Source organism: Monodelphis domestica, chromosome 2 (genome assembly GCF_027887165.1).
Source record: "Monodelphis domestica isolate mMonDom1 chromosome 2, mMonDom1.pri, whole genome shotgun sequence".
Taxonomy (NCBI): domain Eukaryota; kingdom Metazoa; phylum Chordata; class Mammalia; order Didelphimorphia; family Didelphidae; genus Monodelphis; species Monodelphis domestica.
The window spans coordinates 357500212-357524342 of NC_077228.1; the positions used below are offsets into that span (position 1 = coordinate 357500212).

The window sequence follows — 24131 nt, forward strand, 5'->3', positions numbered from 1 at the left end:
AGAAGGAAAGTTAAAGACCAGAAGAGCTGAGGTTTGCAATAAGTTCAGAAGACATTAGAAAAAGTGACTCTCCCCCCATTTATGCTAGAAGCAATGAAGATCAAGGGATGAAGGGGATTGGAGTTGATGGGGAAATTACCAGCAATAATAGAGATAAGTAAAATTTGCTTTAGTCTCTATCTTGTTTCTATATTCTCTACCAAGGAGAATAATTTTCAGACTAGAAAAAATAGAACAAAAAATGGTTGCCTGGGAATCAAAATATGAGATAACTTGTCCCCATGAACCTTCTTTTTGTTGCTTTCATGAGACACTCCACCTTTCAATTCTGGGCTGTGCCCATACCTGGAATGCTTTGCCCCCTCACCTCCACCTCTTAAATTCTATAGGAGGCCCTTCTTGATCCTGCTTTCCCTTTTGGATTAATTTCATCTGCTTTTTAAACATCTCATATGTGTCTAACATGTTGTCTCTCCAACTAGAATGTGAGTTTCTTAAAAGCAAGCACTGTTTTTGCCAGTTTTTCATCCTCAGTACATACTTAGCATAGTGTTTGGCACATAATAAATGCTTAATAAATGCTTGCTAACTAAGCGTCTGAGGATAATTTAAATAATACTTTAAGGTTTATTAAGTACTTCATATGTATTATTTCATCTGCCAAAAAGCTTAGTAGCCTAAAATCATTTAGCAAAGACAAGCTATATTTTACTGTATTGAAAGAACTTGGAGGAGCAAATCCTGAACCTCGACTATTACCTGTGCCGGAGAAAGTGCAAGCCTAGAAGTGGGGAAATATCCTGATTTTCAAAAAAGGGAGGGAATGCGAAGCATCATATAATGACAGAGCAACTCAGAGTCAGAAAGACCTGTATTCAAATCCACATTGTGGATTTTATCTCAGGCAATTTTCTAAGACTAAATCGTAGAATCATTGGTCTGAAATGGTAGGAAGATTTGAATTTCTTCACCAGGAGATCCCTTCATCAATGAAATGACAGGTCTGGATGAGAGTTAGAGACAGAGAGAGACAGAGAGACAGAGACAGACAGTGAGAGATGGGGAGATACAGAGAGACACAGGAACAGAAAGTGTGAGAGATGGGAAAGAGAGTATGTGAAGAGATAGGAGGGAAGAGAGAGAGAGAGAGAGAGAGAGAGAGAGAGAGAGAGAGAGAGAGAGACTAAGTAGTTAGCTTAGATAGATTGATAAACAAATAGAAACACAGATAGATGGCAGCTAGAATGCTTTTAGCATATATAGCCTCCAAACTTGCAAATGAACAATCATAAACTAACTCTCAAAGTCAAAGAATAATCCTTCCTGTTACCATTGGCTCACCTAGTCACAAGGAAGAATTCTGCTAAAGAAACCAAACAAAACTATCAAAAACTGTTCCATAAGGGTCAAAGTGAAAAGTACGAAATAACTGCCTCTAGTACTCCTGACATCTCTCTCTTTTAAGGAGTTATGGATATGAAATAAAAATTTTCATTACAGATTTTAATAGCCATCTAACTAAATGGAAGAGAGGTAAACAGGATGACCTCAGATATATCTACTTTTATAAGTAGCTGGCAGACAAAACTAAGATGGATTATATATCTAAAACCAAGATATTGTTATAGATGTAATAATACCAATAATGCCTTTATATAGAACTTTAAGGTTTGCAAAACACTTGAACTTGTTTAATCCTTGCAACAACCCATTGAGATAGGTGCTATTATTGTCCCCATTTTAGAGATAAAAAATTTAGGCTATAAGAGGTTAAGGGCCTTGTCCAGAGTCAAACAGCTAGAGTACCTAAGGCAGGATCTGAATTCATATCATCATAACTTCAAATCCACTGTACTGCTTACCTGTAGAACACAGTTCTGCATCTTCTCATCTTATGAGATTCTTATTCATATCTTTCTATAAATCCTCACAAGAGGCCTTGACCAACACTCTAAACATTTTTCTCTGGTTCTTTTCATCATAAAAATCATCAAAATATTGCTTAAAAATTCCCTATCCCCTGCGGGCAGCTAGATAGCTCAGTGAATTGAGAGTCAGGACTAAAGACGGGAGGTCCTGGGTTCAAATGTGACCTCAGCCACTTCCCAGCTGTGTGACGGTGGGCAAGTCACTTGATCCCCATTGCCTAGCCCTTACCACTCTTCTGCCTTGGAACCAATACAGTATTGATTCCAAGATGGAAGGTAAGGGTTAAAAAAAACAAAATTCCCTATCCACTATTTTAAAGAAGGTCTCAAACTAATAACCCATTTATGGGTTGATAAGATATTTTGGGGTTTTCAATTAAAAAATGCTTGTACTGACCAAAAAAATATTTTTTTTATCAAATAAGATTATCTTTAAAGCAATGTAAGTATACTGAAAATGTCTCTGTATGACTCTTTAAAAACTGTATAAGTTTCTAATGTCTCCTAAACTTTATATCAATATCTGGGTCCTAACTTGTAACTATGGCTTGTAAAGCAGTTTTAAGTTGCTAAGCAAATATATTAGCTACTTTACTAAAATGTCCATGCACTGGCTTCACCTCATATTATTCTGATAAGCTACCATCCTGATCAGAGGTCATTATTCAGGTGACCACACACCCTAGGTCTGAAGGCTCAGACACTCAGGAATAAATGGCCTCTGTTCATTCTGAGGTAAAGAGGAAAGCCCACCTCCAATCTGGAAAGACAACTGGGAGAACAACCCATAAAAACCCTATGCAAGCCATTCTAAATCCACCAGCTGGCAGAGCAATCACTGTCCATCCCTGGACTGTCTGACTGTCTTCCACTCTTGAATGCTCTCCTGAGAGCCCGTCTTTCTCTATCAGGAATTACTTGAATCCTTGGATGATCTCCTCCGGGATCTGCCCTTCTTCCCCCTTCTCTTCAAATGGGTCTCCCTGTTACTGTGCAGACTACCTCTGTCACCACTATGGCTTACCAACCATTAGGGGTAAAGGATCAGTGAACCTCTAAGAAACCTCCAACTATGGCTCTTAAAAGTGATCCCTTCTAGGGACAGCCAAGTGATTCAGCAGACAGAACCCCAAGCCTTGAGATGGGAGATCCTGGGTTCAAATCGGGCCTCAGACAATTCTTGGCTATATGATCCTGGGCAAGTCACTTACTTAACCTTGGTTTGCCTAGCCCTTATTGCACTTCTCTCTTGGAAACAATTCTTATTATTAATTCTAAGACAAGAGGTAAGGGTTTTTAATTAATTTAAAAACATTCATTTCTTCTTATCAGGATCCAAATAAGCCAGGTAGATGGACAAGTTAACACAGAGTCACAGGTACCTTTAGTCCATTAACCACTAATTGAGAGGTTTTTGTACCTCCACGGACAGAGAAGAATATCACTGCTACTCCCTACACATGCCCCAATGGGAGAGACCCCTTCCTTCTGCTTCATGGACCAAGGTTCCAAACAGGGACCCATCATCCAGGAGCTGGACTGCTATCCTGAGAAGTGCTATACCGTTATGACATTAAAATGGATCATCTCCTCCATTTTGTTAAGTGTTAGTCATTGGCCTCAGTGAGCTTAAATTCCTTCCTTGTGTCGTCTTCCTTCTTGTAATTTCACTCACCATTCATTTTGGGGGAAACAGGCTCAAGAGAAAGGTCAAGCCTGCTCTATATGAAGTGCTGACTTCTAGTAAATTCAACTTGATGTTTTCCAAAGTTGTGCAAACAGCATGATTCTTCTAATCATTACTCAATAACACTCATAGTGCTGCCCTAGGCATGCCCTTTAAGACCCAATTGTACCCAGGTTACTATAGATCTTATGATTTTGACCTTTTGACTTGTAATTAATGCACCCGGTTATTTTTTTTAACCTTTTGTTATTACCCTTTTTATGACTATAAAAGAATTGCCAGACTATTAGAGTGGTCCTTGGTTACTGAGAAGCCTTGGACCTATTTATTGGCAACTGCTAGCCTTGTTGATAAATTGTTCATGCTCAGAACTCTGTTGCCTCTGTTTACCATTATTTTCATTGCAAACACTATGATTCAACACAAAAACAAGGGGTGGGGGTGGGGGTGGGGGCCTTGAGATTCAACAGGAAGGCCTTCCCCCTCCTTCTAGATGCTTGGGACAAGGCCCTCAGCAGTCACCTCAATATCCTGATGAACATGGGGCTGTGACTCAAGCTACCAAATCAAAGGCTGAGGGGCTCAAACTTATCCCTCAGCAATAGGGAACTCCTTGTCCCCTTTAGACCATGGCTTTATCAGAGCCCTTGGCTGCCACTATCAGGGTTTCCATCCTTTCCTCCTGGAATGCCAGTGCCTTCCAGTTTAAGTACTTAACACTACCAAGTGCCTATAGCAGTAGTACTTGGCACAGCATGTAAAAAGACTGAAGAGGCCTCAGTGATGATCTAGTACAATTTCTTCCTTCTGCATATTAGAAGACTAAAGTCCAGAGCTTAGTTGATTTTCTTGTAGTTACACAGCTAAGTGGTTGGCAAGCCTAGAACAAAATCCCTAACAAATTACTTAAACCTCCAGTCCGAGGCTCTTACAATCTTATGTTAGGTAAGGTGACTTTTATGCACTTGAGCCAGATCCTTGGCTTTAAATTATTTTACCAAGTAGCATTTTTCATAAACATCAATATTTCCCTGACTGAGGTATTTACATTTGTAATTAGAGTATGTTTTACAATATAAAGAAAGAAATCTTCAAACTTAAGGAGATTTTTGCCCTTTAGAAACACTCAATAAGCATATAAAATAAGCCCACTATGTGTCTGGCACTATGTATACAAAGATTTTTTAAAAATCAAATAAATCCTGCACTTGAGGAGTCAAACCTCTACTTCTATGTGATCCCACAAATGAACATAAAATAACAAGTAAAGCAGCTCAGTAATCATCACAATGAAAGGGGATAAAGAAAGGGAAAACATCTACTTTATAGTTAAAATCCACTTTCAAGATGAAAGCAAGAAGAATTAAGATATTACCTTTTCATCTAGCACTCCATTACGGTCAAATTGGTAAAATGAAGCTAGATGAGTAATAATCCACCAACTAAAGCCCAATGGATCCTTGGAGGGGACAACAGGAATAGAAGGCCGTTCTGTATCATTTGGCTTCTTAAAAAGATCCTTTAGTAGTTTATTCATCCATCTCCAAAAGGGCTATAGAAACAGAAGTGATTCAAGTGCAATTAAATTAAAAACATTCTTCTAGGATCATGTATTTTGAGTTTTATAATAAAATTTGTCATAAAAATATGAATCAAACCACTCATTCAGTAGCTTTGAAAAAGCTTTGAAATTATCATAGGTTTCATTATTTAAAAGCAAGCAAATTCTAGTTCCCACAGAAGAAAAGGCTGCAAGCAGCATAGGAATTACATAGACTAACACACTGTATTTTGTTCACATCTAAAATACAGTGTGAAGATCTGAATGTTAAAATTTTAAAAAGAGAGACACAATTACAGTTTGAAAAGTGGACAAGGCATTGTACACAGTATTATCTAACTCAAAAATACCCAAACGTTGAAAGTTACTTTTAAATACCAATTTACTTGCCCACTGAGTCAATGAACAACCAAGTTCTGTTGGAAATATATAACTATATATAAACATATATTCAAAACACAAATACTTTGCAAAAACAGACATGGCAAGTAGATGAAAACTGTAATTAAAATTAAATTAGTGTTGGTCACCTAACAAAGGAAAAGATTATTTATTATTATTATTGTTGTTATCCATTTCTGTAGCGGTTTCTTCAGGAGAACCCTGAATGGTAGGTAAAACAAATGCTATTATTCACATTCTATAGGTGAGCTAACTGAAGCTTACGGAAGATACATGAAATTTATTCAGGGTCAAATATCTAATAAATGTTAAGCCAGGACTTGAATTCAGGTCTTCTGACTCAAAGTTATTTTTCCATCACGTACCACTGTTTGTGATATTTTATAATGCTAACATGATCATTATGACAATTGAAATGTAATAATAAAAAGTCCTTGTTTTGAGATTCAGCAACTGAGTAGAATATCAATTTGCATCAAAAAGCATCCTCAGTGGACCTATGAATTCACAGATTTGAGTACTAAACTAAACCAATGAAAACTGAAACTCATCTACTCCTCTTACCTTGTGGGCTTCTTATATACATCCTATAAATCTCTCATATAAAATCTATCAAAAACACTTGAGGTCCTGCTCTGAGCATTTTAAAGGGTCAGTGATTTCAGTGCACCCTTTGGCTATCTACCTATCTGTTATCCTTTGCACTCAATATATTACTAGGCCATCTCCTTATTCTGGTCATATATGTCTACAATAATGTATTTCATAGCACTGAGGACCAATACGTTGTTTCTTTCTACTATCTTTTCAGTTACCTACAATGATGAGCCTTCACAACCACATAATATCATCAGGAGAATATTGGTATGAAGACAATGGATGAGCTCATTAAAGGTGTCATATATTCTCAAAGGTGGGAGACAGCCTATTGTAGTTGTCCTTAATATTCAGGATCAAGTTCATCATTCATCTGCAGTGCTTTTCCAATGCGTCTATACCAGTCAACTAATTAGTTGATTTTAATTAATTTAATTTATTTATTATTATTATTAATTATTTTTTTTAATTTTTATTTATTTTTTAATTTATTTTTATTTTTTAAATTTTATTATAATAAATAAATAAAATAAAATTAATTTAATTTAATTAATAAAAATAATTAATACAGTAGGCTGCAGGTAAATGATCTGACAGTGCAGTATCCAGCAGGTAACAGGTGCTTAAGATATGCTTTTTCTTTCACTCATTCACATACGTTGTTTATATCCACTTCCTTTCTGGGCCAGTCTCCTTTGTGTACTTGTAGATTCTACTGTCTAGCTGCAAGAGTATTCTGGATCTCAATACAATCAACAGGGACATATGAAGAGATCTACCACATAGAAGAAATTCCTCTTTTGGACTCTCTGCAGGCCGTCTTCCATAAGAGTAGTCAACCCAGCTTCCCTGTTTTACATTTCAGTTGATTAAAGGATAGCTAACAAACCTCTCTCAATGGTTGCATCTATCAAGGATTTTTGTATGATTATAATAGATTCATAGAAGAAATTTTGTTAAAGACTTGTGCAGGCTGCATTTTGCTTTATCAGGTCAAATTTTTTTTTTGTAATCAAAAAGTAATAAATAAAAATAAAATCTTATCACTTCTATACCTCTCAGACTAGAGACTAGAGATTTTTTCATAGAACCACAAGAGACTGCCTGTTTCATATTTTCAGAGACCCTCAATATTTACATATGTTATAAAGATTTTATAGGGATGAGAAAGTAGTCATATGGGTTGGTAGTGGCTGATGAACTAGGTAGACCCCAAGTTCCCTTCTGATTCTAAGATTCTGTGAGCCTTAGTTGGCTTCTTTTTGGTAGTAATATATTCTGTGATCTTTTCCATCCTTTAGGAATTGCATACTTAGAAATATGAAAGTGAAACCTACTACCTTTAAAATTATATTAGCTCAAGCTCAGATTTTCTTTGTATATATTTGGTCAACTATCTCAAATTCAGCTCACAAATTCAGGTGGATTTAAAGACTCCTGGTTATGGAAATTATTTTCTATTTAAATTTTACTAAGAAATAGCAATAATCAGAATATAATAATCAGAATCAATTTGTATACTTTTATATAATAAAAATGGTTAAAATTGCTATGATTCCAGGCAGAAGTAACCTGCATGTAATATCATTATCTTATATTTATTCTTCTAATTTGTTATTAAATTTAACTTCTAATCTAATCAAAAGATGATATGGCTCCTCATAGGTAGTTGATGGGTAGAATGACTCCTAAAGATGCTGTTTTGTCAATTTCTTCTCTTGTAATGCTGTTCAGGGCACGTCCAAACCCTTCTGATAGAAGTATTCATGATTTAAGCTCACAGCAGTAAGTTTAGGAGGCATACAAAAACTTTTGACTTCTTTTGTTTCTTCATCTCATATTCTCCAACAAATTTTTCAACATCCTCCACTATCACTATCTGTCATTGTATTTAAAGGTATATGGTTGATTAAGAGAAGAGGATACTTTCAAAATTCCTAGTAAAATTTCTCTATTTCTTCCTCTGGGGGTGGTGCATAACAGCAGCAACTATCTTCATCCAACTTCAACTTGCTTATGATCACATAAGTAAACTACAAGATGAGCTGACTAAGTTACCTAGAAAATACCATTAAATATATAACTCATAATATGTTATTAAAATTATAACAGATTAATATTGTCAATATGAAATAAATGCAAATGAGAGTGGATCTGTGATTTCACTACTAGAGAGAACACCTACCAATGCAGACCAACACTTACTCTAACAATTTTAGAGATTTGTCTGGGAAACTGAGAGGTTAAGTAACTTGCTTATGATCACATAGATAGTGTGGATAATGGTACAGTATGGTGAAAAATAGCACTGGACTTATAATCAGGAAACCTGGGTTCAAGCTTTGCTGCTGATAACCTGGGACTAATCAAGTCACTTAATTTATGTGAACCTCCATTTCTTCATCAAATAAATAACATCCTACTTTCTTACAGTGTTGTTGCAAGAAAAATCCACATTGAGATAATCATAAATAAATGAAAGATACAAAAGAAGAGCTATAAAACTTACTTCTGTGTGACATCCTTTACTTCTGTGGTCAAGTAGTTGAATCAGTAGCACCCACAATTCTTTGATGCACAAGCAGGGGCAGTGGTGACTTGTTACAGCTTCAGAGGGCCTAACCTGAGGAAGGCAAAAGAAAAAAAAATCAGTAACAGAGAAGTAGGATTTATTTTCTCCTCCTGTTTAAAAAAATATGATACTCTCTTGACTTCCCAATACACTTTGAAAGGAATAGGGATTGGACCTATGGCTGCACAGGTATAAGGAACTCCAGAAAGAAGATATTCCTGTCTATGTAAATCTGCCCCTTCCTAGCAATTTATAGTCCTGCTGAGCTGCCTGAGGCATTGAGAGGTTAACTAACTTGGCTGAGATCACGGTCAATGTATAAGAGACACAAGATTTGAAATCATTTCAATTCGAGTGGATTTAATAAGCATTTAATAAGGGCTTGGTTTGTGCCAAGCACTGTGCTAAGAAGTGTCAGGAAATCCTATCTCCAAAGCCAACTCTCTGACGACTATACCATATTGTCTTTGATAACTTTAAAAATTTGTACCCAATGGGAGGACAGTCTGAAGCAAAATGTACCATTCAATAACTTCTAAGAGCAATCTCTAATACCTAGCAAAAATAATTGTATAACCAAAAGATCAAGTGTGCATTACTGTCAAGCTTTTATCAAATCAGCCTCAATATTATTTATTCAGAAATGAAAAAAGACTTTTAATGAAAAGAATGGGATAGATGCAAAGAATTCTAATTCATTATCTAACAGTAAAAGACAAACTTTATATAAAATAAATATATGCATTTTGTAAAGACAACGATTTCCAAATTATGTAATACTTTTGCAATATAAAAATATCTTTAATGGCTATGGGTGGTGCAAAAGTATATAGGTATGCACATATATACTCTTTAGGTAGGATAATTAAATTTATAGTGTTTCATAAACCTGTATTTCTATAAATCAATAGGAGGCAGACATTCTTTTAACATGACAGATAGTAGGCATTTTACTTGTGTGGTTTATATTACTGTTTTCTATTTAATTACAGAATGAATTATTTCCTTTTTAAGCATGAACATATTCATGTGGATTACCCTTTAAAAAGCATGTGTGGTTACTGCTCATTGGCTTTCAAGAATAAAAGCTTAACCACAGAAATAAAAGATCCTAACCATAAAAAAAAAACCCTAAGTAAAAAAAAGGGCAATAAATTCCTGATCTGTCCAAAGCTTAGATCTAAACTTATGTTTGAGATTTAAAATTAAGTAATCTTCAATACTTCAATGGTGATGATCTCATCTCTATTCTTTGAAATTAAGTGAAAGCAATCTATAAATCTGAGACCCAAGACCCTTCCATCTCCTGAAATTAAGTCAATAGAATGTAGTTCTTTTCATTATAGACTGCAATATGAAAACAATCAAGGCCATTAAACTTTACTGATTTACTATAATAAAGAAAAAATCAGTAATACTAAAAAATGTATGATCTCTCTAGTGACTTCAGAGTTTTTATAAATCAAGCCAAAGCTCTTAAAGCTGGTCAGTTATCTTTGTTCAACTGCTTCTCACTTATCTCATCACTAGATAGCAGTGTAGGAACACATCATTACAAGACTACACTCACTTATTTCAACATTAGTGGCAATCACAAAACTCTAGATGTTTAGATACTTTAAGGTTTTCCATTAAATAACATGTTGGTTTTACTGTTGTTCAGGATCATTATTGGCCAGCAGTTTATAGACTCCAGAGATCTAGAAAGTTGAGTGAGAAGTAGTTAAATGCAGAGTTGTTAAGGGGGAGAAAGAGGAGGAAAATAGAGGGAAAGGGAGGAGAGGGGAAAGGAGACTTTCTCAATCTACTATTTTCATCACCTGCCAAAAGAAAGATATTTAACATTCTTAAAAAAAAAAATTGTCTTCATGAAAGACTGTTCTAAAGTACTGAATGGAAAATTACCTTTTAACCTTTCATATAACTGTCCAGTTAACTACCTAACAGGACTACGGGAATTTTGTTTTAGCTTTTGGGAGTTGGAAGAGCTCTTTTGTTTTAATTAGTAGCATTAAATCTCATCATGAGTCAAACATACTTGGTCTTTAATATAAATATTTTCCCCATTCAGTTCTGTCAGGCAGTACTTTAGTAAACATCATGAAATTTGTAATATTGACAAGTTAAATACTTTGGACTAAATTCTGTCCCACAAATGGAAGGAGTACACAAATACTGAATTAAAAAAAAAAAACAGTCCTAGAATGTCAAATGAATGAAAGAGACTTGTATACAATTACCTTGGCATATCTGCTGACTGACAAACTTATCAGGTCACAAAGGAGATTTTCACAATGCTCTGTAAACAGGCTGACACTGGTCAAATTCTCACCAGCCATGTTCATTAACTGATGGCTATATACAACTTGTTCTAAAAAATTAAAAAATTAAAATAATTCCAAAAAGTAGTCTATATATTGGCCTATAAAATTTCATTAATAGAAAAATGTAACAATATTCATTGTCAGCTGGTCCTAACAAGTACTATGGCAGATATAATTTTGCTTTGCAAAGAAAAATACAGTTTGAGACCATATTCCTTGCCAAAATTACTGATAAACATTACCAAAAGTGCTTTCATGCTCTGCAAATTAATAGATTTTCCTAAATTCTTTAACAGAGTTATCTAACATATTTGTTGCTAAAAGGGCTCCAACCAGTCAACAATCATTTATTAAATGCCTAATATATTCTAGACCCTGTGTCAAGCTCTGGGGATACAAAGATAGGCAAAAAGTCCTTCAGTTCAAAGATCTAATGTAAACAGTTATGTATACAGAATGGATTCATCTTCATCTTCATCTTCATCATCATCATCATCATCACCACTGCATTTTTATAGGTTTTAAGGGTTACAAAGTACTTTGCAAATATCTCATTTTATCTTCATAACAATTCTGGAAAGTAGGTACGTGGTTGTTCCCATTTTTCAGATGAAGAAACTTAAAGTTAAAATTAAAGCTGGTAAGTATCTGAGGCTAGATTTGAACTCAAGTCTTCCTGACTCCAGGTCCAAGCACTATATTCACTGTGCCATCTAACTGACTTTATTTGGAAACTGTTGGTCATCAACAAAGGGAAGACACTAACATTAAGGTAAGATTTTAGTTAGAACTTAAAGGAAGTCAAGGAAGCTGGGATCTGGTGATTAAGGGAAAATTCCAGGCATGAAAGACATCTAGTGAAAATGCTAAGCTTGGGAAATGGATGTCTCAGAGGAGGAATGAGGAGGCCAGTGCCACTTGATCACTAAGTACATGGTCAGGGTGGGTTGGGGCTGAAGGTATAAGAAGACTGGAAAGTAGAAAGGGTCAGATTATGAAGAGCCGTGAATGTTTCATCTACTTTAAATTATAATTCACTGAAACCTGGAAAGACTTGCACAAACTGAGGCAGTGAAGTGAGTAGAACCAAGAGAACACTGTATACAGTAATAGCAATACTGTAGGATGAACAACTGTGAATGATTTCACTATTATCAGCAATACAAAGATTCAAGACAAAATCAATGGACCCAAGATGAAAAATGCCTCTTTCTGCCTCCAGAGAAAGAATAAGTGGAATCTGAATGCAAATCAAGGCATTCCATTTTTCACTTTTTTTTTGTTTTGTTTTGAGTTTTCTTCTAAGAAATGACTAATATGGACATATGTTTTACATGATTACACATGTATAACCTATATCAGATTGCTTGCCATCTCAAGGAGGGAGGAGAGGGGAAAGAATTTATAACTCAAAATTTTAAAAAATGTTCTAAATTGTTTTTACATGAAATGGAGAGAAATAAAATCTATTTAAAAATTATAATTCAGATCCAACCATTCTGGAAGGTAATTTGGAACTATGCCCAAAGGGTTTTAAAACCCTTTGACCCAGTCTTACCTCTTCTGGGTTTGTACCCCAAAAAGATAATAAGGAAAAAGACATGTACAAGAATATTCATTGCTGCGCTCTTTGTGGTGGCAAAAAATTGGAAAAGGAGGGGATGGGAATGGCTGAACAAATTGTGGTATATGTTGGTGATGGAATACTATTGTGCTGAAAGTAATAATAAACTGGAGGAATTCCATGTGAACTGGAATGACCTCCAGGAATTGATGCAGAGTGAAAGGAGCAGAACCAGGAGAACCTTGTACACAGAGATGGATACACTGTGGCACAATCGAACATAATGGACTTCTCTACTAGCAGCAATGTATGATCCAGGATAATTCTGAGGGACTTATGAGAAGGGATGCTATCCACATCCAGAGAAAGAACTGTGGGAGCAGAAACACAGAAGAAAAACATTTGCTTGGTCACACCTAGACTCTAAATGATCACACTATTACAAATATTAATAATATGGAAATAGGTCTTGATCAATGATACAGGTAAAACCCAGTGAAACTGCTCATTGGCTATGGGAAGAGGGAAAAAGGAGGGGAGGGAAAGAACACGAATCATGTGACCATGGAAAAATATTCTAAATTAATAAAATAAATTCAAAGAAAAATATTATAATTCACTCTTTAAAAAGCACATTGATGCCAAGCTGAGTTATAGAAGTGAATGCAATTTGAAAAGATGTAGGCATCAATAATTCCACAATAGTACAAATCTATGCTCCAACCACTAATGCTGAAGAGAATAAAGCTGTTCAGTTCTATGAAGAACTACAATATCTTATAGAAATCACACTTATTCCACTCCAAAAAAAGATGCCACATTCATCATTGGGAATTGGAAAGCGAACATAGGAAATCAAAAGATAATTGGAATAACATGCAAGTTTGGCCATGGGATTACAAAATGAAGCAGGGCAGAGATTAATAGTTTTTTCAAAAGAACTTGCTGGTCAGAGCCAATACTTTTTCAACAACCCAAAAGGCGATTCTATAAATTTATATCACCAGATAGTCAACATCAAAAGCAGATTAAATACTTTGCAATTGAAGGTGGAGAGACAATAGTACATAAAGATCATGAGCTTTTTTTTTTTCTTCTTCAAAATTCAGACTTAAATTGAAGAAAAGTAGGGAAAAAAAAATCAGACAATATAAGTATGACCTAAATAACATCCATTAAGAATATGAAATCAAAGTGATGAATAGATTTAAGGGATTAGATCTGGTGCATAGAGTACTTGAAAAACTAAGGACAGAGGTTCCCCCTACTGTATAGGAAGCAGCAACAAAAAACATCCCAGAGAAAAAGAAGAGCAAGAAAGCAAAATGGCTATCTGAGGAGGTTTTACAAATAGCTGAGGAAAGAAGAAAAGTGAAAGGAGAAAGGGAAAGATATACCCAACTGTTCCCAGAGAAGATAAGGAGAGATAAAGTTATCTTAAATGTGAAATGTGAAGAAATGGGAAAGACAAGAGATCTCTTCTATAAAACCAGAATTATCAAAAGAATGTTTCATGCAAAAGTAGGCATGATAAAAGATAAGAAAGGTAGATATAAGTAGAGTAAGGGGAAGTGTGGAAATACTAAGTAAGAAAGATCTTAACATCACTGATAACCATGATGGCATTGTTAGTGATCTAGAGTCAGATATCCAGGAGAATGAAGTCAAGTGGGTCTCAGGAAGCACTGTTAACAATAAGGCACTAGTAAAGGTAAAAAAATTCCAACTGAGGTATTTAAAATCCTAAAAGATTTATTAAAGTGTTGCACTCAGTATGCCAGCAAATTTGGAAAACTCAAGAGTGACCATTAGATTCGGAAAGATCAGTTTAAATCTTAATCCTAAACAAGGACAATGCCAAAGACTGTTAAATTCCCAAACAATTGCATTCATTTCATATGCCAGAAAGATTATGCTTAAAATTTTGCAAGCTAGCCTTCACCAAAATAGGAACCAAGATTTATCTGAAGTGCAGGCTGGTTTTCCAAGAGGCAGAGAGACTATAGACCAAGTTGCCAACATTCACTGGATAATGGAGAAAGCATTGGAGTTTCAGAAAAATATTTACTTCTACTTCATTGGCTACACTAAAGCACTGGGATTATGTGGATCACAACAAAATGTGGCACATCCTCAAAGAGATGGACGTACCAGATCATCTTTGGCTTCCAAGGAACCTGAATGCAGGTCAAGAAGCAACAGTTACAATTAAACATGGAACAATTGATTAGTTTAAGATTCAAAAAGGAGTATTGCAAGGCTATATACTGTCACTTTATTTATTTAACTCATACAAAATGCCAACTAGGTGAATCAAAATCTGGAATTAGATTGGTCAAGAGAACCAGTAACAATCTCAGATTTGCAAATAATGAGATAAAGTAAAGAAGAATTAAGGAGGTTCTTGATGAGAATGAAAGTAAAGAGTCTAAAAGCTGGTTTGAAGCTTAACATGAAAAAGATTAAGATTATGGCAACTAATTCCATGAATTCCTGGAAAAGGGAGGGAGAAAAAAATGGAGGTAATGTCAGATTTCATATTCTTGGGCCCAAAGATTACTGCAGATGATGACTGAGGTCATGAAATTGAGACACTTTGCTCCTTGGAAGTAAAACTATAACAAATATCAATGGCATACTAAAAAGCAGAGACATTCCCTTGCCAACAAAGATCCATATAGTTAAAGTGATGGCTTTTTCAATAGTCATATATAGATAGTTGTGAGAGTTAGACTGTAAGGAAATCTGAGCACCACAGAATCAATGATTTTGAATTGTGGTGAAAGAAAAGACTTAGAGTCCCTTGGACCGCAAGGAGATCTTATAGGTCAATACTTAAATTAATTCAGACTATTCACAGAAAATACAAATACTGGCACTGAAGCTTAAATATGTTGGTCACAGAAAGAGGAGAGAGCACTCACTGGAAAAGACCTTAATGAAAAAAGGAGAAGGGGCCAGCAGGAGATGAGATGCACAAATAGTGTCATGAAAGCAACCAACATGAGCTTGGTGAGACTTTGGGAGATAGAGAATAGAAGAGTCTGGAGTACCATGTGGTCCATTGGATCAAGAAGAGTCAGACCCAACTAAATGAGTGAATAACAAAAGACACCAATAATATTTAACATTCAAGTCATGCTTTAAGGCATGCAAAGCACTTTACAAAAATTATCTCTTTTAGCATTACCAACAATCTGAACAGGACACTAATACTATCTCCTTTCACAGATATGGAAACAAGATTCAGAGATACATGATTTGTCCAAGGTGACACCACTATTAAGTGTCTCAGAAGGAAAGAGAATCTTGGTCTTCCAGATTTATATCAACTATACCTCTATGCCTCTTTTAAAGCAGAAAAGTTAGACTGAACCAGGAATATACTATCAGAATATGAAAATGTGGAGATAGTGGAGGTCCAAATGAGGCCAAAACAGGTTGAGGAGAACATCAAAACTTGTACATGTCCTCAAACTCAGACCATGCCACTACAGCTAAAATGAACTATTTGGGAGACTGACATTCCATTTACAAGGGAAAAATATAGGATGATTTCTTAACAGAAAAAAAAAAGTCTTTTCAAAGTATTGTGGTAATTTGTCAATTAAATTCTGATTACAATGCCTCTTTATGGCATAGAGGTCTACTTTGGTGCTTGAAGGTTCTTGGGACCAACTTTGGCAGTTACTGCCAAGGCAAGGATGCTTCTTTTGAGTATAGGCACAGTATCAATGGACCATATATCCATCAGTCAAGATCCAATTATGGCACTAGATTGGCAGGACAATGACTTTTTCAGGAATAGCAACATAAACATAAAATGGCAATTCCTAGAAGCATTTCAATCTGTCAGTGGGAGTTCCCACAATAAAATCAAATATTTTTGAAGCACTATAATAATAAGGATCTAGAACTAAGTAGACACTAAATATTATTCTGAGTTAATTTAATACTAATATCATATTGGTTGAAATCTCTAGTTTTCCCTTATGAAGAATCAAAAACAATATTATACCAAATACACATAACTCAGCAAGATAGTAAGAAGGAATATTAAGAAATTAAAGGAAAGGCAAGACACACAATCAGCACTCCTTGAACTTACTTGAAACTTTTTCACCCAGGATGTGAAGAATTTCTAGCACTAGCCAATGGATATCCAAACGAAGATGTATTAAATGCCATGATGGTGGAAAGAGCTGTGAAAGAATTATCAACTATGATCAAGACACTCTAATATCTTCATAAGTGTTATACAAGTCACCATATTTTTCCATGGATGAAAACCCAATTAACTGTTTGCAATTCTGAAACATAGACAAACTTTTGTCTCATTTACCACTAGAACAGCTTTGTAAAACTTTGAAGTGAGGATATACTTTCACTTCACTAGGTTGGCTTAAGGTAGCTCTAAATAAAAGCATTGGAACAAAACTGGCAAGTTTACTGAAAGTCCCCTTCCAAACTTTTGGTTCCATTCAAGGTGCAAATCAGCAAAAACTTCAGAAAAATCACATTAGTTTTCATTGTTCTTATTTTAGAAGCTTTCTAAATTAAGCAAGAAACCAAACTGTTATCAGGTTTTTGAAGTGTCATTTTATGATTTTAAACACTTCTATGAACCCTTATTTTTAAGAGGACAGCATTAATTTAATATGAAGTTATTATCCTCATCTTGTCAGGATTTTCATTAGTGTGAAATTCAAAATATATACTTAGAGATTATTAACACCACAATAAAAATAGTTACATTACCCAATGCATTATAAAAAAAAAATCTGACAGTACTACACTCTTTGTTAGTTCATGTGACTATGTGATCATACCCCTAAAAAGGTATATTTTGGGTGCTTGACTTCTTTAAATGGTGAGGTAATGTCTTGAGGACTGGGAGCTTGCTCTTTAAAAAAAACTTCTCACTTTTGTCTTTTTCTTTAATTCAATTCAATTTAATTCAATTCAATAAGCTTTTATCAAATGTCTATGTGAGAGCCAGGCCTGGAGACAGCAGGTCCTGGGTTCAAATCTGCTCTCAGATACTCCCTGGCTGTGTGACCCATGGGAAGTCACTTAACCTTTATTACCTAGCCTTTACCACTCTTCTGCCTTGGAGCCAATACTTAGTAGCAATTCTATTGATTCTAGAAGGTAAGGTTCCCCCCAAAAAATGCATATGTGTGTATAGAAGTATATATACACACACACACACAATTATATATATATATATAATTTATTTCTGTGATGGGAGAATATTTCAACAGGAGAAACAGGAAAGACCTCCTGTGGGTGATGGTAACCACACTGGGGAGCTAAAGATTCTTAAAACCCCAGAGAAATTAGGAGAAAGAGCATTTCAGGTCTGAAGGACAGCCTGTACAGAGCTATGGAAGCAAGAGATGGAGTACCATGTAGGGAGAAGAGAGTAGGCTAGTTTGGATAGAAAACAAAATATATTAACTGGGAGTAAGAGGCTTAAGAAAACTGTATTCTGTTGACTTTCAAGTCAGCTTATCTTCTTAGTTTTGCCTATACAATATAGTCAAGAGTCCATGTGGCACAGCAGATAGAGTAGCTTCAGATTCAGAAAGATCTGAGTTCAAGTCCCACATAAACAGGATTTGTAAATCATAGCAAATCCCCTAAATTTTCAGTGCTCTGGAAAACTTTTAAGAAGGAAATAAGTACTTATTGAGCACTTGGTAGGTGCCAGGCATCAGCATGTATCAATGAACTCATTTAAAACACATAACAACCTTGCAAAGTGCATTTTGTGGCACAAAGTACAAACCCCTCACTTTACTGATGAGGTTCCGGTTACTTGCACAAAGTCACACAGCTAATAAGGACCTGTGGTCACATTTGAACTCAAGCCTTCCTGAATCCAAGACTAAAATCTGATCCACTCCATCCCACCAAGGTGCTAGTGTTGGGCTGCACTGATGGTTGAGGTTTCCGAATGAGTTCCTAAAACCAACAGAATCCTAAGCCCAATAGTCCTGGACCAGTCCAGCCCTTTCCAAAAGGATCAGTAACAGATAGTCATACCTACTCATTTATATGACTAAAGGCTTATTTCGATTTATTTCTGTTCCTAGTTTACATATTCTCCTGTTTTTGTTTTTTAATGACATAAGGACAAACATTTGTACCTGGGGAAAGAGGCAAGTTCATTGTATTCTATGGGAATTTGGCAGAGATGGAAGAAGGAAAGAGGATAAAAAATGAAGAAAGGAAGAGGCAGGGTCAGGAAAAAGGGAGACCCTAACTTGGAAATAATCTATCTCTGGTCCTTAGAACTTTTCTTATGTACTTATAGTTTAATTTATGTCACTGTTATTTGAATACATATCTTATCACAACTACTGGACTGTAAGCTCCATGAGAACAAATATGAATCTTGGTTTTCTTTGTATCTGCTCAATTAACAGGCAAAATAGAGACCTGTGGTAAATAACTGTAGAATTATCCTTCCCTTTGAGAGTACTTTGAATGCTAAAAGAAATACTGACACTTTACCTGCATGAAGGCAATGAATGATCAGATTATGTGACTTCTTCAGATCCTTTCTAGTACTAGAGTTAAGATTTCTAAAATCTAAGGATTTTTAAAATTGTTTTTATCAACTCTTTGTAACCTTATTTGGAGTTTTCTTGGTAAAGATCCTGGAATGATTTGCCATTTCCTTCTCCAGTTCATTTTACAGATGAGGAATTGAGACAGATGGAGTTAATGACGTGCCCAGGGTGACACAGTTAGTAAATGTCTGAGGCCAGATTTGAAAGATGATTACTTCATGAAATCCTCCTGACTCCAGGTCAGCACTGGATCCACTGCACCACCACCTAGCTGCTACTATATAATGGATTTACCTGAATTCAATCTTATTTTTCTTAAAGGTTCTAGAAGGAGTAAATTTTTCTTCTTTTTTGGTAACAGTACTGGCACTTTATAATAGTGCCAAATTCCCTTTTTACATGAGATGAATTCATGAAAAAAATCTGTGTCATTCTAATCTCTCATTTGTGGAAACTCTGGTTTTCATACAGAGGAATCAGGCTTGTAGAGGGTAGGCTGAGCAAACTGTTTAAAAAGAAAAATCACAAACAACACAACTTGAAAGTATTATTTTTTACCCACAAAAGGAATAAAGGCAGTGATTTAAAACATAAAAAAATATAAATCACATTCTAGAAAGAGTTCACAAAAATTATAGATGAGAGACTGGGTATATATACAAACACTTTTTCAGTTAATGAAGTCTATAAACCTCTCCATAGTAAAATGAGAAATTTCCATGGGTTCTCCTAGGCCTTATCTAAGCACCCTAAGAGGAGGAGAACAATAGCTTTAAAAAGCAAATATTCATATACATTTTTAGTTTAATTTTGTTTCTATAAACTTTTTGACCAGCTTACACTGTTATTTGCCGATATACAAAAAAGGATGCTGATTTCAAAGACAGTTTTTCTTAATGTTCCCCCTATGAAGGAAGAGTAACTTGGCAATGTTGCTATAATTATTTTGTAAAATGCTTTTTTTTTCCCCCACTGTGAAAACTATATTGAAACAATGAACAAAACAAGGCAAACCTTTATTTGGTTTTGTACTACAAATGCTCCTGGGGTAACACTGGGGTGGTCAGACAGACGGCCAGTATACAGGATCAATCCATGAAGTTCTTCGACCAATACTGAGGGAAGTTGGGCCTCCAAAACCTCATATGGATGAAGTGGTACATCATTTTCTGTCTCATGTATTCTCAGATACCTGGAAACCCATAAGACACTGTTATCTACTACATATCAATCACACATGCATGTTGGGCCACACAATTTTTACAAAATGTATCTGACATCCTACCTAAAGATGAAAACTTTCACATAATGAAGGAACATAACACAGCGATGCCTGATATTGTTTGCTTCCGAGTGTAAGGCTGATGCCTGGCCTGTAAATAAAGTAGACAGTATTAATCTCAAAAGTTGTTCTAAAGAACAAGTCTGATCACATTACTTCAATGCCTGACCTCCCAATATATACATTCACATACATATACACACACGCACTGAACTCAAATATAACAGAAGCTCAGGATCAAACATAAAGTCCTGGCATTTAATACTCCTCCCAACCTGGTTACTTCCTATGTGGGCTTTTGACAATTCACTTTGCAATCCAGTGACATTAGCCTTCCTGTAGTTCCTCAAATACTCCATCTCCCATCTCTGCCTGTCCCCATCCCTAAGCCTGTAATCTTTTTCTCTCCTCACCTCCACTCCCCTTGGCTTCCTTCTTGGCTCAGCTCAAATCCCACTTTCTTTAAAAGGCCTGTCCTAGTCCTCCCAACTGCAAATATTCTCCCTCTTTAGAATGCCTTTGTCTACTTATATATCGTATGCATATCTAATTATTTCCATGCCATCTTCCACATTAGAACACAAGTTCTGGGTTTGCTTGTTTTGCCTCTCTTTGTTTGCTCAGAGCTCAGAATAGGACCTGGCACATAGCAAGTAGTTAATAAATATTTGTTGACTTATTCCAATGAACAAATTAGCCACATTGTTGGAAACCTACACATTTCCACAATGAGCATCTAACTGCAGGGCTGTTGTGAGGATCAAATGAGATATCTGTAAAGTGCTTAGCACAATGCATAGTACAAAGTAAGGGCTACATAAATGTTTACTCCCTTTCTCTTTCACCATTAGACACCTTACCCTGCCTTCTAGAAACTCGTTCCATTGGAATGAACTCAAAGGATAATCTGCCCTATTCTTAAAATGGAAGATACCCCAACTCTCCAAACCTAGGGACTTATCAATCTGCTAGATATTTGCCTCAAAAGTCCACATCAACTCTACTGTCAATATGATATAGGTCTAGGTCCCTAAACTAACATTTTCCACAAAGAACAAGCATTTTTAGTATAATTATCACACTCCCAACAAGTGATACCTATTTAATTTAAAAACAACAAAATCATTAAGATAGAAGACTTTTAAGAAATGCTGATTGACTTCTCTTCAGCTCTTAATTCCACAGACAAGAACCATCTATGAATCAAATTGAATAATTCTTAGGATAGATTTTAGGCTATTAATACTCCTTCAAAACCTGCTTTGTAACCCTCTTCCCAGAATTAAAGAATGCCACTGGAGGTGAAAGTCTCATTCTGAAAACTATATAACAGAGCTGTAACCTCCCACTCCTTTCTTAACTTAGTTAACAGCACAGGATGGTAGGCCTCTGGAAACAGCAATTGGGAAAACATCCATCTTTCTCCATACGGAAGACATATTTTTTATCTAAATCTAAGAGCATCTTTAAGATATGCCTGAAACTGCTCATTAACAATATCAGAAATATTATCTATACTAAAGCAATAGCTGTTATGTTTGGTAACAAGTCACTTTATTCCAAATTTATACAATTGCTTGGATTTAAGAAGTATCTGTTTATTAACATATCCTGGCAAGAAACATAAGGATAGGGGCCTACTCAAGATTCAGACAGCCATAGTAGGATTCTTTAATAGTCAAGGCAGCCACTAATAAAACTTTTGTTCTTTAATTTAAGTTAATCAAAATAATTTATCTTCCCCATAAACACCTATCCTTCATCCTAATTTCTTTACTTCTATTTATGCTACTATCTTCTCCTTAACATTGAGGCTTGAAACTACAGAGAAAACTTGGTATAGTAAAAAGAATGATGAATTTGGAGTCAGGAGAGCTGGATTCAATTTCTAGTTCTGCCATTTATGTGACAAATTAACTTTTCTGGGTCTGTTTTCTCATCTATAAAATGAAGAGATTTGACTTCCTGAACTCTAAGGTTCCTAATTAACTATAAATCTATGATTCATCTCTGACTCTATTTCTCTCCCCTCAGCCCCACTCTCCCAGGCACTAAGGTCCAAGTCCCATTGATTCTATTTCTAGGCTAACTCTTATATTTGTTCCCCTTTCTCCACACAGATTAGCACCATTCTCTCAACACCTCTCATTTGGATTAGTGTTATCTCTGCCCTACTAAGTTAGTCTCTAGTCTCTACACTTCCAAATCAAACATAATTCCATTAAAACACAAGTTTGGCCATCATTCCCTTCCTCTCCCCATAAACTTTCAATGGCTACCAAAAAGATAAAATTCAAATTTCTTGGCCAAACATTCTGTATTTCCAGGCTTACTTTAATGTAACACTCCATCTTGTATGCTACTGGCAAATGTAACTATAATGAAAAAACCCAAAGATATCAAGTAAGAATTTCTCCCAGTATTTGAGCAAGCTATAAGTACCTCTTAAAGCAAAACTCTGACCCTATTTACCACAGTAGCCCAACTCCATGCAAAAAGGTCTATAGACTATTCTCCGAAGTTGTCCTGATAGTTCCCCCATCTGTCAACTACACCTACAAATATTCTTTTCTTATCTTTACATATTGAAATTTGATTTACCTTCAAGGATTAATTCAGAGTCCTTTTTTAGAATGTCCAAAGCCCTTCTGCCCCATTCCAAGTCAGAGTTGAAAGTGCTCTCCATCTCTTCCAATGCTACTGAAACATACTGTCTGAATCTCTCCTCTGCTCCAGTCACACTCCACACACACACACCTTAGATGAAAACTATATAATGTAGGATAATCGCTCACATTTGTATAATGCTCTAAGTGTTTCATATGCATTACCTCACTTGACCCTCATAATAATTCTGTGAGGGACAGGCTAGGTTTGTATGAATTCGATTAATGAATTCCCTTAAGTATTAACAAGTGGTCACATGTATTCTAATTTGCACTATTTGAAGTCATCATTATTTAAATTATAGCAACAAGTTTCAGCCCAATGGAAATAAGTAGTGAGAAATTAAAATAATTCACCACTTCAAAGAATTCATTATTCCTTCTTATCAACACCCAGCTATGGTTCCAACAGTGTTATTATCCACAAAACATTTCCAACAAAACATCAGAGTGGTTAGATGTAAATCCAGCTCTCCTTTATTACCACCAAAACAGCAAGAAATATACCAAATAAATTATAAGAAAAAGAATGGGGGAAAAAAGAGAGGAAAGGCAAAACATTCTCACAAGAAAATCCCTACAGAAAGCCAGCAGAGACCAGAGGAAAAGAGTAAGAAATTTTTTTTAAGGCTCAAAATATAATGAATAAATTCTAAGGTGTAATAAATTATGAGGAAAAATCTCCAGAAGGATAAAGCAATACTGCAAGAAATCCAGGAGGGGGGGCAGCCGAGTAGTTTAGTGGATTGAGAGTCAGGCCTAGAGACGGGAGGTCCTAGGTTCAAATCTAGCCTCAGACACTTCCCAGCTGTGTGACCCTAGGCAAGTCACTTAGCCCCCTTTGCCTAGCCCTTACCACTCTTCTGCCTTGGAACCAATACATAGTATTGATTCCAAGATGGAAGGTAAGGGTTTAAAAAAAAAAGAAAAGAAAAGAAAAAAAAAGAAATCCAGGAAGAACAATGTAAAA

General features: G+C 35.6%; 1 protein-coding gene across 2 annotated transcripts in view; it reads right to left on the reverse strand.

Annotated features, from left to right (window-relative positions):
- The window catches only part of MMS22L (MMS22 like, DNA repair protein), a 154354-nt gene that overhangs the window by 113287 nt on the left and 16936 nt on the right, over positions 1–24131 (reverse strand). For both annotated transcript variants that reach the window (XM_001377373.4, XM_007484352.3), the window contains 6 exons: positions 20499–20586; positions 20228–20405; positions 16744–16837; positions 10988–11118; positions 8685–8798; positions 4991–5167 (listed from right to left, as the gene is read on the reverse strand). In XM_001377373.4, the coding sequence (XP_001377410.2) occupies positions 4991–5167; positions 8685–8798; positions 10988–11118; positions 16744–16837; positions 20228–20405; positions 20499–20586 (782 nt within the window). The remainder of the gene's footprint in view (positions 1–4990; positions 5168–8684; positions 8799–10987; positions 11119–16743; positions 16838–20227; positions 20406–20498; positions 20587–24131) is intronic.